General features: G+C 41.7%; 1 protein-coding gene across 1 annotated transcript; it reads right to left on the bottom strand.

Annotated features, from left to right (window-relative positions):
- Positions 1-1,311: 1,311 nt before the first annotated feature.
- PCTP (phosphatidylcholine transfer protein) lies at positions 1,312-12,350 on the bottom strand. The gene is made up of 6 exons (XM_082775224.1): positions 11,399-12,350; positions 8,166-8,283; positions 4,507-4,586; positions 4,000-4,171; positions 3,261-3,328; positions 1,312-2,777 (listed from the first exon to the last, which is right to left on the bottom strand). Exons 1-6 carry the CDS (start codon positions 11,630-11,632, stop codon positions 2,712-2,714), a joined length of 738 nt encoding a protein of 245 aa, XP_082631350.1. The 5' UTR covers positions 11,633-12,350; the 3' UTR covers positions 1,312-2,711.
- Between the last annotated feature and the right edge of the window lie 351 nt (positions 12,351-12,701).

The raw sequence follows: 12,701 nt of genomic DNA, 5'->3' as shown, positions 1-12,701 counted from the left end.
AGGTATAATTTATACATGATCAATATATTTAATCAGTCCTGAATAAGGCTCTAAAATGCTGTATGAATAAGTCTTCTGCATCTGAAAATTTAACAATACAAACACCTTTTTTCTGGGCCATAATCTCCCACTTAAACAAGAAGCCACACCACACAAAGCTGCAACAGCTTTTTCTTCACTAGCAATAAAAGATAGATGTAGTAACTCATACTTAAATAAATAGAATGAAGTGTCACTGCATATTTATGTCACTATGAAAGCCAATGGGGACCTAAATTTAACAGATTTGATGTTGCATTCATCTCTCTTCACTGATTAGATGCTGTGAATAAAGGAAAAGCTGTTTTCAGTAGCTACTGTTTAATCAAATATGAATTTTAATTTGGAAAGTTGCATACAGCACAAGAAACTGCCTGTGCAATGGCTTCTAATAAGGGTACGTGAGCAAATGCCATGTGTTCTGCACTCTCAGTGTGAGGTCTGTAGGAAATCAAGTTTTCAGCAAGATTGACAATGGGACCATTCAGCTTCTTGAACGCTCAGTCTTAATGCTTCAGCCTACTGCAGACAAATGCGTACTATGTCTTGATGACAAGTGACTATAAGAATGACAAGGAGGCAATCATGAACTTATGAATACAAAATGCTTCCACTTTATCCTGCTTTCATTAAAGACTAAACAAAATTATGGAATAGTTGAAGAAAAAATAAGAAAATTAACTCATCTGTACATGATTCATCTCTGTGCACGTACTCAGTTCACTAGGTAAATGTCCTTGTAAATCTTGGAACTCTGTTTTAAGGTAGATTTACATTGCAGATAGGTTTGATATTACTGTGGTACAGAGGTAGTTAATCTCACAAGCAATCAGAAACCCATTACTTTCCATGCTTGATCTATGACGATCCACACTCAGCTAGTCCCCTTTTCAAATTCCATTATCTTCAAGTCTAGAACAGTTTGGTTTGCTCTTCTGTCTTACATAACTTGTATCCCAGTCCTGTTGTTCTAAAGCAACGCCAGTATGCTTGTGATTGCTTATGCCAGTTGAATTCTTACATACTTAACAGCACTAAAAATGATTTCTGAAGCTCGGGGTAATTTTTGCAAATACTGCCCAAAAAAAAGAAATTTGAGAATTTATATGCTCAAGTAAAACACCATCATATTTTTGACATGATGAATATGATTAATTTTTGGTATACAAATAGAAAGCTGGGTCCAGCTCCAGTAAGTGTGTATGTACAAAAATTATGGAAAGTTACGGAGTATTATGCATGAATACTATTCTCTGTTGGTGTTTGTTCTCCGACTAAAAGACACTCGAAAAAAAAACACCTAAACCGATGAGGAGCTTGCTGCCAGAACACATGGAATCCTGCTTAGTTCTCATGAATCAAAAAGGCTTTAAAAATAAAACAGCACATGAAATCAGCCTGTCATTTCTGACCTGCATAGTCTTAAACACGAGAGACTTAACAAAAGGACTTCACAAATAGAGTAATGATTTATTGGAAACATTCACATGAGGTATAAAGGCAATCACTTCAACCATATATATTTTTTTTAACAATATAAAGCTACCCCTTTACAAGATCTGTTCAGAAACAGGAGCAGATTTAGTAAAGATGCAGAATATTTTACATCCCTGAGACTGAGGCCCTCTCACCCTTGATGCACTCTACCCTCCCCCGCAAAGGTGCTGTAAATTTAATTTCCTGCTCAGTTGTGATTTTAGTGGATTACCATCCAAAATTAACATTTTCATTCTTTACATCAACATGAAATTTAAAAATGCAAGCAATCCCACGTTTCATATCTAGTTCATTCACAAGCAGGGAAACAAGTATGTCTAAATCAGTTGCAGGCATCCGGTTTAAAATTACTTCCAGTTTAGAGCTGGTGTCCAAACTTCTTTCCAAGCAGTCAGTAAAGTTACTGACTCTCAAGATGTAACGTGTTCCCCTTTAATTAACCATGGAAGCCAACTCCTCCTTTTTTGCTAGCTAGACACAGCTAATGCTCTGTACTTTTCATATCGGGGTACTGGGATATGAATGCAAGGCTTTAGGTACATGTGCTTTTATATCTGGACTTAAAGCCATCACAAGAAAGCTTAGTAACAAAATTCCAGTTCCTACTGCAGACTTCAAGTAATTCATCTATACACACTATTATTTTTAGGTTAATGGCAGGCAGACAACATTAAGAATGATAAATTCAGGTAGCAGAAGTGTTTCCTCTCAAGCAATGTAAGTTCCATTATTCAATTTCAGTACGAAGATACCCTGCAAGGCCACAAAGACAGATCTGGGCATAACACATGCAAAAAATTTTCAGTACAGGTTCAGATATTTTTCCTAGCAAAAATGATCATCTCTTGCCTGAGGATGTAATTTTAATCAATAAAACTCCTCTAGCTGAGCTATGGCAATCAGCATAAGCAAGGAGGACATGAAAAAAATTAAGTACTAATACTAAAAAATAATAAGTACTTAATACTATGAAGAGGAGGCAGCTGATGTTGTATTAACTTGGTTGAAGGTAGCTCTTCACTTGGAGATGGAAACAAAGATCTAACAAGATTCAAGGCATAAACCGACAAAAATAAAATGATTTCCAGTGTTAGAGGTAGATTTTATCCAGTGTATAATAGCTATTCCTGTAAGTGCAGAACTTTAGAAATTGAATAATTCAGATCAAATGTGACCTATGTTCTCTTAGAATAATTACAGCAAGCTTTCTGCATATCCTTCAAGAAAGCAGGCACGCCACTCTGTAAAGAGAAAAGCAGTAAGTCACACTTGTATAATGTAATCAAAAAGAACTATAGCAAGATGCATATTCACACTATATAGATCAAGGCCTTCAAATACAGGACAATTTAACATCTGGTACAAGCAGACCATTCTTTTAATACTACATGACCAGACTGCATTATCGAAGTTTGCAAATGTTAAGGCTATTCACATACACTCTGGAACACTGATTTGTTGTTTTTCTTGCACAAATTTAGCTACCCCATTGACTAAGCCAAGGAATTTGATAGAAATCAAAAAATATTAAGACAATTGCTATGAAGAGAGCAAGCAACAGTGAGTCTCTAACAATGTGACTGTGTAAGACTAGGAGGATGAATACATCCATTTAAAAAAAAAAATTAATAATTTTACCCCAATATACAGAAGACAGGTTTGGATACAGTGAATATATTTTTTTGAAACAGACAAAGACAATTGCCCTGTCAACCTTTACTTACCTTGGCAGCCCAATTGACCAGCCACGATGGAATCATGCCACCAGGATTATCGAAATAGTACATATAGACTGGAGATGAGAGAGAAGTTACCAGAAAGTTATCCAGACATAGCTTAGGTATTAGCTCTAATACCATATGACAGAAACTATCAGGACGCATGAATGAAGCATTAAGTACAAGAATTCTGCTCCAAGTCCTTTACAAAAAAAGGAGTCAAACTTGTATTGAATTGGAATTTGAGATAAATATAACCTTTCCTAGTTAACCTCTGAGGGGTTCAGAGAATAATACTAATTTATGCTATTCCAAACCAGTTTAAGCAGCCTGTCTTATAAAGTAAATATGTCTTTAAAGGACAAGTGAGTCAGAAGTCACTCTCTAGGCAAAGCCTGTCATCTATAAACCTGTCAAACATGGTACTTAAATCATTGATGAATTAAGCGCTTTCCAACTCTACCCAATTGAACTGACTGGCAGGAAGACAGGTGTGTGTGTGTTTGGTAGCGAAGCGATCAGTACTCTGTTCTTATTTACCAAGCCCAACCATTAAAGATCTTTATGATAAAACACTGTCCTGGATTTTTCCAAGTTTCATTTTTCAATACTCCTAGAACTCACTATATCCACTTTACATAGCAACTGTTTTAGTTTAAAATCTCCAGTCTCCCTCTTCATGCATTTTGCTAACGCACACATTCTTTGGCTACATGACTTGTGATCTATTTTTTTGACTTCTTACCTTTAGATCCAGTCTTGCCATCACTTTCAATTGCCAGACTTTGTTTATAACTTTTAACTCTGATAATACCAGGCTTTTCAGGGCACTGAGGAACAGACACACTTTGAGCTAACACAACCCAGATCTTCCGCCCATCAAAATCCATCTCTTGACATTCACGAATATAGACATACTGTGTTCTGAGTTGAGGAGGCATGTCAAAACAGCGTCAGTTTGACATATGATGAATTGACAAGTGAATTCTGTTATGAATAGCAGCCCCTTCAAGTTATATCTTATGCTTACGCAGGATTCAGTCTTGCAGAGTGATAATTCAGCTGTGCAAGCTTTAGTTGCATGTGGGAAGAAGCACCCACACTCTTCCTCCTGCTATACATATTGATATAACACGAGGACTGTGAGATGCTAGATCAAGTTCAGGAAAGCTGTTGAGTCAGCACTCCATCAGGATCCCTGGATGACCAGGTGACAAAAAATACAATGAAAGCGAAAAGCATTAAAGGATACATCTCTGTTTGAGAGAGGAAAAGGGTACTTCACTTCCCAGTAGATTATTTTTTCACCATTGTAAGTTTTTTCATACAGTTCTACAGTTGAAAAAGGAAGATTGTTAGATATTTTTAATTTCCACCACAAGACAAGCATATACGGCATTAACGACTGCTCAGACTTCAGACGTGAACCCATTCTGCATGCAACCCTTACATCAAAATTGATATGCATGTAAAGTTGTAGCAGTAGATGATTTAAAAAAGTAAGTCTATAACAAGACTGCTCAGGAACCAAACACACAAACACAGGTGGCCCATTTTTTTTCTGCTGCTACTCAGTTCATTGATGCAAAAAGAAAAAATGAACAGAATAAATCTGGGAGGAGGCATAGTCAAATTTCTTTTTAGACAGTTAGCTCAGTCCAGGCCTTTCCATCTCAAAGCCTTCTCCTCACCTATGCATATTCTGCATTATTCTGAACGGCAAGGCGAACATTCTTCTTCACAAGCACATCATTATCCTTGTAAACGATTCTGAGTTACTATGGAACCAGGACAAGTACTGCTTTCTAATACCTTAAGAGGTCTTACATGACAGATTAATGAAATTTGGAAAAGCTATTCAGAAGTTCACAGCAGTATATAAAAGCAGCAGTGAACACGAAGCTTGAACAGTTTATGAGCCTCCGTTACACCACCTCCAGTCTGCCTGGAAACTCAATCAAAAGGCAGCTGAATGGGGGGGGAAATAGCTAAGAAAAATCCCTAAAACATGACAGTGACTTAGGCAGGAGTAGCATGGCATAAAGGAGGGAATATAGTTCAAATCAAACTACAAACCTGAGTTTTAAGAACCGTCTACTGTGTAGCACCATCTTTTCAGGCAGTAACTGCCATTGTCATGGTAAGGATCTGACAGGCATCAGACCTGAGCTGGGGTAAGTTCTTGCCTGTCCAGGGACTTGTCATTTCATGGGTTCAGCTATAAAGACTCATTCAGACTGAGTGGTTCACATGAGCAGGCAGAGTACTTTTCTCCTCCATTAGGGCAGACTTCTGTCTGAGGTACTACAGATCCTTCAGAGCTAATGCAAGCCTGCTGGATCACTTTCTGTGGTTTTGAAAATAAGGCTAGAACAGACAGATACCTTCATCGCTAAGGCAAGAAGCGTGCCACAAGTGGCAGATTATTTCCCTATATGACATGCTCCCAGCTGGGCTTCTGTTAGTATGCCCTTCCAGTCAGCTGTCACCCACAAAAACAGCTCCTCCTCTTCTCCAAAGTGGAGCAGTATCAGATGCACAATGCTCCCAGTGCTGTAATAAGCTACAGCATTATGCTTGCCACCAGAGGTCACTGGAGTATTGGTTTATTAGCTTTACTTTCATTTCCAACTGTAGAGCTTTCCTTTTTCAAAGAAATTAAGACATTGATTTAAAGACCTTGATGGAATTGTTAGCAACTAACTCACCTATCTACAACGTATCACCAGACTGATTTCTTCATAATAGGCACATCAGCATTTGCTACTTCAGCAGTCAATTACTACCATTAAATTTCTGGGTAGTACAATCTCTGTCAGGACAGTGTTCCAATTAGGAGCTGCAAGTTTCAGTATTGCTTAGGCCCAACTGTCTCGTATCATAGCACAGGAGCATGTGGTACTTCAGTCACTACTGTTTAGTCACAGCTTCTCTGATAAATTGGCAGCTGCAGCACAGGCCAAGCCCCCAGGCCTCAAGATATCCCCATCACAGCTGCGAGGTGCTGCTCTCGTGGATATCCAGGAGCCTGCTTTGGAAGCAGCCGTGGTGCTAACAGCAATGCAACAGCAGTAACAGACTGACGGTGACATTTCAGAGGTCAAGGGCAAATCCTTGGCAAGAAGAGATCAAAGCTTGAGCCTCTAGAGTACTCACAGGAATCCTGTTCATATCTGCCTCCAGTCAGGCCTTCATATAAAGTTTTGCTGAACAGAACCAGAGGATAGAGATTAGCTCCTCTCACAATTAGTGCAGGAGCAGTTACCTTTTCAACTAAAAAGTCAGCTACTGCTACTCTGGTCTCGTTTTTATTTCAATGCCAGCCAGCAGTTCAGCAGAGAACTCCTCCTTGGACTGCCGTTACTGTCAAGCTGCAAGAGCAACAAGGAACACAAATAGTAAAACAAAGAGCAAGAAGGCTCTGAGTGGAAGCTTTCACATTTTTCTCCCTATGTGTGAAGGTAGAAAAAACAACTTACATAATTTACATAAAAAAACGTTTGTTAGCACTATTTCATTGTAAGTACACTTCTAAAGAATGGATAGGCTTGTGTTAAATTTTAAGCTAAAAGGAAAGTCTTAATATTATGTTTATGCCCTTAAAGGGTAAACTTCTGTGAAACACTGTACTTGAGATACAGGCACAAGTATGAACTTGCAGACGAACATATCATGGTCAGCAAGGATAAAAACTCCAGCTCCGCAACATTATCTAGTTTTTAGTCTAAGGGTGTAGCTTCCCCCGACTGCTTCCTTTCTTTTCTCAAAGAAAGCGTTACAAAAACTGCCTTATTTAAAAAAGAGCTCGGTTCTCCTAAATGAACTTAAATCAAAGACTACTGAAGTAACTTAAACTAACACGAGGTGTTTGCCATCCAATATGATAATATTTGTGTATTTAGATTCCACCTCAATCTCTTTTTATTTCATTAGTGGTAAAGCAGCCTTTGCTACAGGAAAGCTATTGTCCATTTAGACAGATAACACCTTTACTAAGTTAGACACAGCTTCTGAATTGCGACCAAGTATTGATGTGAACAAAATAAGTGGTTCTCTATAAAAACGCAGCCAAGCAATCATTCACAATAGAGCTGTCCTCAATGAAACAAGCACAACATTTAACAATTCTTTGGTTTTGTAACACTGTTCTTTGTTCAGCAAGACATGTGTTTCAGTTTTATTGGCCTGAACTTATTTAAGACACAGACTTAAAATGGGATGTCTCCCCATCTTTAAATAAATGGATTGTGGGAGACCTGCATCAGTTAAATCCTTGCCTTTGTCCCTGATGATTTAAGATATTTTAACATCATCTGGATATCCAGGTCAAACCCCCCTTTTTCAAAGGCAAAGTTAAACATACATAACTAAATTAGCTATTCCTTTCTCTGTAAAAGCCCCAAATCACTAACTCTTCTCTGGATTCAAACATTTCTGATTGTACAAGGTGCCAAGAACAACCACTTTCAGGGAAAACAAATTACATATCAAACTGGTGTAACCCACTGCATTCTTCCAGCCCCTGCTACAATATGCAAAGATGTACAGAAGGTACAGAACACCTACTAAAGTTTAACTAAGCAATTACAACAGTATTTGAAGATGCTAGGTGCTCCAGCATAACAAGTGATGTTAAATTTATATGTTAAAGTAAATTTGATGTTAAAGTTATATGCTTTAACCAAAAAGGAAAAAAGTCATTCCAAAAGGAAGCTTTGTGGTGGTGAGAAGTTAGCTGTTCCATGTCAGTGTTTACTTGTATTGCTGCACAGTGCAACCTTATCCCAAAAGACAAGTGAGTCTGTCCCAACATCTTTGGACAATACAACTTTAAAATACCTTTAAAGAAAGCTTTAGTGGGAAGCCAGTGTGGGCATAAAACTTGCTTTTAAACTGCCTAGCTCAGCTTACCTTTAACATACTGGTCCCATTGTTTTCTGAAATCTAAATCCATATAGACATCTGCACACACTTTTGGGGGACAGTCAGCAAGCCCACCGAAGATTTTATACTCATAAAGTCCTGATTGCTGTGGAAACAGAATAGGGAGAGGAAAAGTCACACAGGAAAGGGAAGTATTCTGCAGCAGAGAGAACAGCTGAAGGAAGTTAGGTGGGGCACATACTACAAATACGCTCAGGAGCTGTGAAAGCAAGTGTTGAAAAAACAATGCAAGATTCAGTCTTTAACCTCTCGACTTTTTGATCTATACATGAAAGTTTAAATCCAGACAGGCTGACCTGCCCAGCACAATGGTTGTTCCTTCCCTTACACCAGTATGCTTTTACTTCATAAGTAGTTCCAGAGGGACCATGTTTCTTCACGCACACGCACCCCTTTTCATCTCCAGTGGTCAGTGTGGCCAAAATCCTGCCCACATTAAAGCATACCAGAACACGAGCATTTAATTGTGGCAGAGCCTCAAGGCTCTATGTAACAGGCATAAGGATCTCATTCATTTCCAGGAGGTTGCCAAGTACTACATGATCCGGAATATGCCTTCCTGAAAGTTAGGTACAGTCATCCCGGAGGCTGTGATATGAGAATGCTTTATAGTGTTCATGCTTATATACAGTGCACTACATATTATTTGCCTTGAGTACCTATTAGTTATTTTCTTTCTGAAAACTGCCTGCACTGAAGGGGTGGGGTGCAGGATATCTCCAACACCAATACTTTTAATGTTTCTTTAAACATATGGAAACTACATCTGTGCCTATAGAGCAATGCTGTACTATTGTTAGTACCGGCTCACGACATTATAACAATGAGAGTATTTTGAGAATACAGTGTAGGAGTCAAATTCAAGCATTCCCAGGGAAAGGGAAGGAAGGATTATACAACATTCTGTTAGTGATTAGTTGATCTTCTTTTCCATTCTTCACACTTTACAACTCAACCCTAGAAGATGCCATACTGGAAGATAACAACAGGTCCAATAAACTTAAGTTATTCATCTTTGCTGTGGCACTGTTGAGGCATAAATCCCTAGCTTCAATTCTGGACTGCTGAGCACCTATGCAACCCCATAAACTCATATCACCTTTCTGAAAGGCATCTGCATTTCCTTTTTTACAAGGCAGGTAATTTTGAAAATATCATACTTGAAACTGAATCAAGATGCTTTCAGTCTATGCCAAAGCACTACGCTGGTACTTCAGAAGTATTTGTTCTAGCTTAAGCACTACTTCTTTCCAGGGTCACTAGTCAGAAATGCTATACGGATTATCTTACATGTATGTGTACTTACATAAAGTGTCATGTAAGGCGAGACTATACAAACCACCAATTTCCTCACTCTGCTAATAATTTGTAAGTCTTACGTTCTCTTGCCACTGAGCTGTTCTTCCACTGAAGAGACGTTTTTCTGTTCTTTTCCTGGTCTTTAATTACAACTGGAAGAGTTAACAAACCAAGCCCACCTGAAACATTAATTCTGCAGCCAATGTACAAAGCTCTTCACCCGCACACCCCCTGTTCCTTTGCATCCTTTAGCTCCTCTTAATCCTTTGTTCTTTTTGTCAGAGGAAAGCCATGGGGCAGTTCTCTCATTTAAGCTACCAAAGCTTGCCTCAAAGACTTTGTATAGAATTGTGTGCTTCATAATTTAAGGAGAATAGACTGTAGATCACACTTCTAAACAGAGTAAAAGCTTTAGGAACACAAACTATTATGTTGTATTGTTTGTTTCTAAAGCTTTTATGTTCCACTCAACAAGCAGCTTGAAGTGCCGGTAATACTTTTTAATCAAGGATTATCAAAAAATATGGTTACATTATTGGTCTTTAAAACATTTTTGCTATAGGCAGAACAACCAACAGAGGTCAAAATGATGTAATTTACTGTCAAAGAATTCAGGAACTGATACAAATCTCCTCACCTAATACATAGGATTCTACCTTAAGTTCAAAGTTAGCTGTTCAGCTGGTTCACAGTATCAGTCCAGTTATTCTGTCATCTTTAGCCTTCAAGTTCTTGTACTACAGCTCCAGAAGGATCAACTTATTCATGTAGAATTGATGCTGTTCTTCCCTACCAGTTTAAGAGTTCCACTGCTGGACAAATTGTGCCATACCTCATTGAATATCTTTTACTGAAAAGGCAGTATTTTGAGAGAGTATGAAACAGCACATCATGACCTGACAGGTGAACAGTTCATCTTGCAGCAAGTAAGACAAGGACAGTCAATAAAAGCAGCAATTTACAAAAAGAAAATTAAAACAAGTCAAATGTTTCAGGTTTCAGAGGCCTATCAGCAAGGGAATCGATCAGCGGGTTGGAACACAGCACAGAAAAGCTGTGGGAAAAGGTGTACAGGAAAGCCTGGGAGACCTATTTGTGTAGCCTGAAGAGAAGGTGGAAAGAGAAGGCAACAGGAAATATAAACGCTGCCTTCAGCTTCCTGAACTACCACTGTTACAGTTGATGTGCAGTTCAGTAAGTGTTAAAAACCAATTTTTCCAGTAACAACTTGAAGACCCTCCTCTTAAGACATGGTTCTTCTTTTCCTGGGGCACTTCAAGGCAACTGAATGACAGAATAAACAAGAGACTTATTTCCCAGCAACATCAGAAGACCGGACCTGTGCCGTTCCCTTGCAGCCTTCCCAGCCCCTCCACCTTCCCGAAATCGGGGTCAGTGTGCAAGAAGCACAAGAAAACAACCTGCATGTTTTTCAGCCAGCTTAACAGTCCATCCATATAAAAGCAGAGTTTCACCCCCACCGTTTTTGAACTACCTCCTAATGTTAGGGGCAGAAAGGTGAAAAATTCAGCTCGGAAGGGGTTTTGGAGAGGGGGAGAAGGCAGGGAGCCGGCAGCCCCTGGCGCAGGTGCGCAGGGAGGGGTTTCCCTTCACCCCTAGGCCGCCGCAGGAGCCGCCCCGACCCTGGAGCTCCCCGCGGCAGAGCGGCTTTCCCCGGCAGCACTTAATAGCATTACCGGGCAAGCTGCTTGCTGGGAGCACGGCGAAACCGAGCCGGGGCCGGCGGGACGCGGCGGCGCCTCCCGCAGCCCGGCCGCCCCCGGGGCCGTCCCGCTCCTCCCGCCCGGGCCCGGCCCCGCTTCCTCGCTCCGGGCCCGGCCGGGGAGCGCCCGAGGCCCCGCCGCCCCCTGTGGCGCGGGGGAGCTCCCCCGCCCGCCCACCTCGTCGTACAGCCGGTAGATCCTCACGCCCATGCTCTCCACCAGGAGCTGCCAGGGCGCCACCGGCGCCGGCTGGTCCAGCTCCCGGCAGGCGGCCCGAAACTGCTCCTCGGAGAAGCCCCGAGGCGGCGGCGCCTCCATTCTCCGCGCCGGGAGGCGGCGGCGGCGGCGGCAGCGCCGGGCACAGCCAATGGCCGCCACAGCCCCTCCCGCCCGGCCGCCCGGCCCTGTCATGGCGCCCTGGGGCCGCGCTGAGGGCCGCGGCCGGGAACGGATCGGGGGTGCGGGGTCTGGGGTCTGGAGTCTGGGGTCTGAGCCATCGGGAGCCCGCGGGGCTTACGAGCACCCAGGACCGTCCCCCGTGCGGTTTCGCCAGTCAGCCCCTCGGTGGGGTCTCGGTAAATGGGGCCGGGAGCTGTGGCATCCCAGAGCTGCATCCAGTTGGCTCTGGGCCTGCCGTGCTTCCCGGGGGTGGAGGTCACAGAGTCACGGAATGGTTGAGGTTGGAAGGGATCTCCAGAGGGCATCTAGTCCCCGCTGCTCAAGCAGCGTCACCTGGAGCATGGTACACAGGATGGCTTCCAGACGGGTTTGGAGCATCTCCAAAGGAGACTGCACAGCCTCTCTGGGCAGCCTGTCCCAGTGCTCTGTCACCCGAACTGTAAAGTTCTTCCTCATAAGGTGATGAAACCTCCAGTGGTTCACTCCCATGGGTATGGGGCTTCATCAGACCTACTAAAATTTAGCCTGCCTGCCAGCACTAGCCCAGTGTTGGTCATGGTAACCTCTGTGCAAGTCTGGCAACATTTAGCTTTTTCCAGCTTCTCTGCCAAGCTGCTGACTTCTTTGACAAAGAGTTCACTTATGTCAGCTGTCCCTTCCACTTCCAGTCAACTGGTTTGCAAGCAGAGCATGAGGATTTTTGGCTGACTTTCTTCAGGGCATAAAAGCTGAGTTGTACTTACGGTTATCCTTGCACAGCGGGTTCCTAAGAGCTCCAGAAAACTTTTGGAGACAAGCTCAGGGTAGAGGGCAGGATGGTGTCCCACTGTCCTTTCCTGCCCAGGTTTAATGCCAGAATTTGACCTATAGCTTCTGTCTGTAATGATGTCATGAATGCCAATAAGTCTCCATACCTCTGTACCTCCTCCCACCGTCTCAATGAAGCTGTTGTGCAAATGTTCCAGTTCTTTTGTTTTATTTTCATGTGTTTACATGTATTATGGCATTTTATTATTAATATTTATACAATATGTATAAATATTTTTGTTTGTGTTCCTTGTGAATTACAATGTCGTGCTTT

The sequence above is a fragment of the Aythya marila genome (genome assembly GCF_965140915.1).
Source record: "Aythya marila genome assembly, chromosome: 18".
Lineage (NCBI taxonomy): Eukaryota > Metazoa > Chordata > Aves > Anseriformes > Anatidae > Aythya > Aythya marila.
This window is presented reverse-complemented; position numbering and strand designations above follow the sequence as displayed.

Excerpts from the sequence above, each read along its gene's own strand:
- PCTP (XM_082775224.1), bottom strand. The coding sequence starts at position 11,632 with ATGACAGGGCCGGGCGGCCGGGCGGGAGGGGCTGTGGCGGCCATTGGC. Across the intron at positions 8,284-11,398 it reads TCTACCGGCTGTACGACGAG|CAATCAGGACTTTATGAGTA; the intron begins GTGGGCGGGCGG and ends CTGTTTCCACAG. Across the intron at positions 3,329-3,999 it reads TGGCAAGACTGGATCTAAAG|TCTATATGTACTATTTCGAT; the intron begins GTAAGAAGTCAA and ends TCTCATCTCCAG.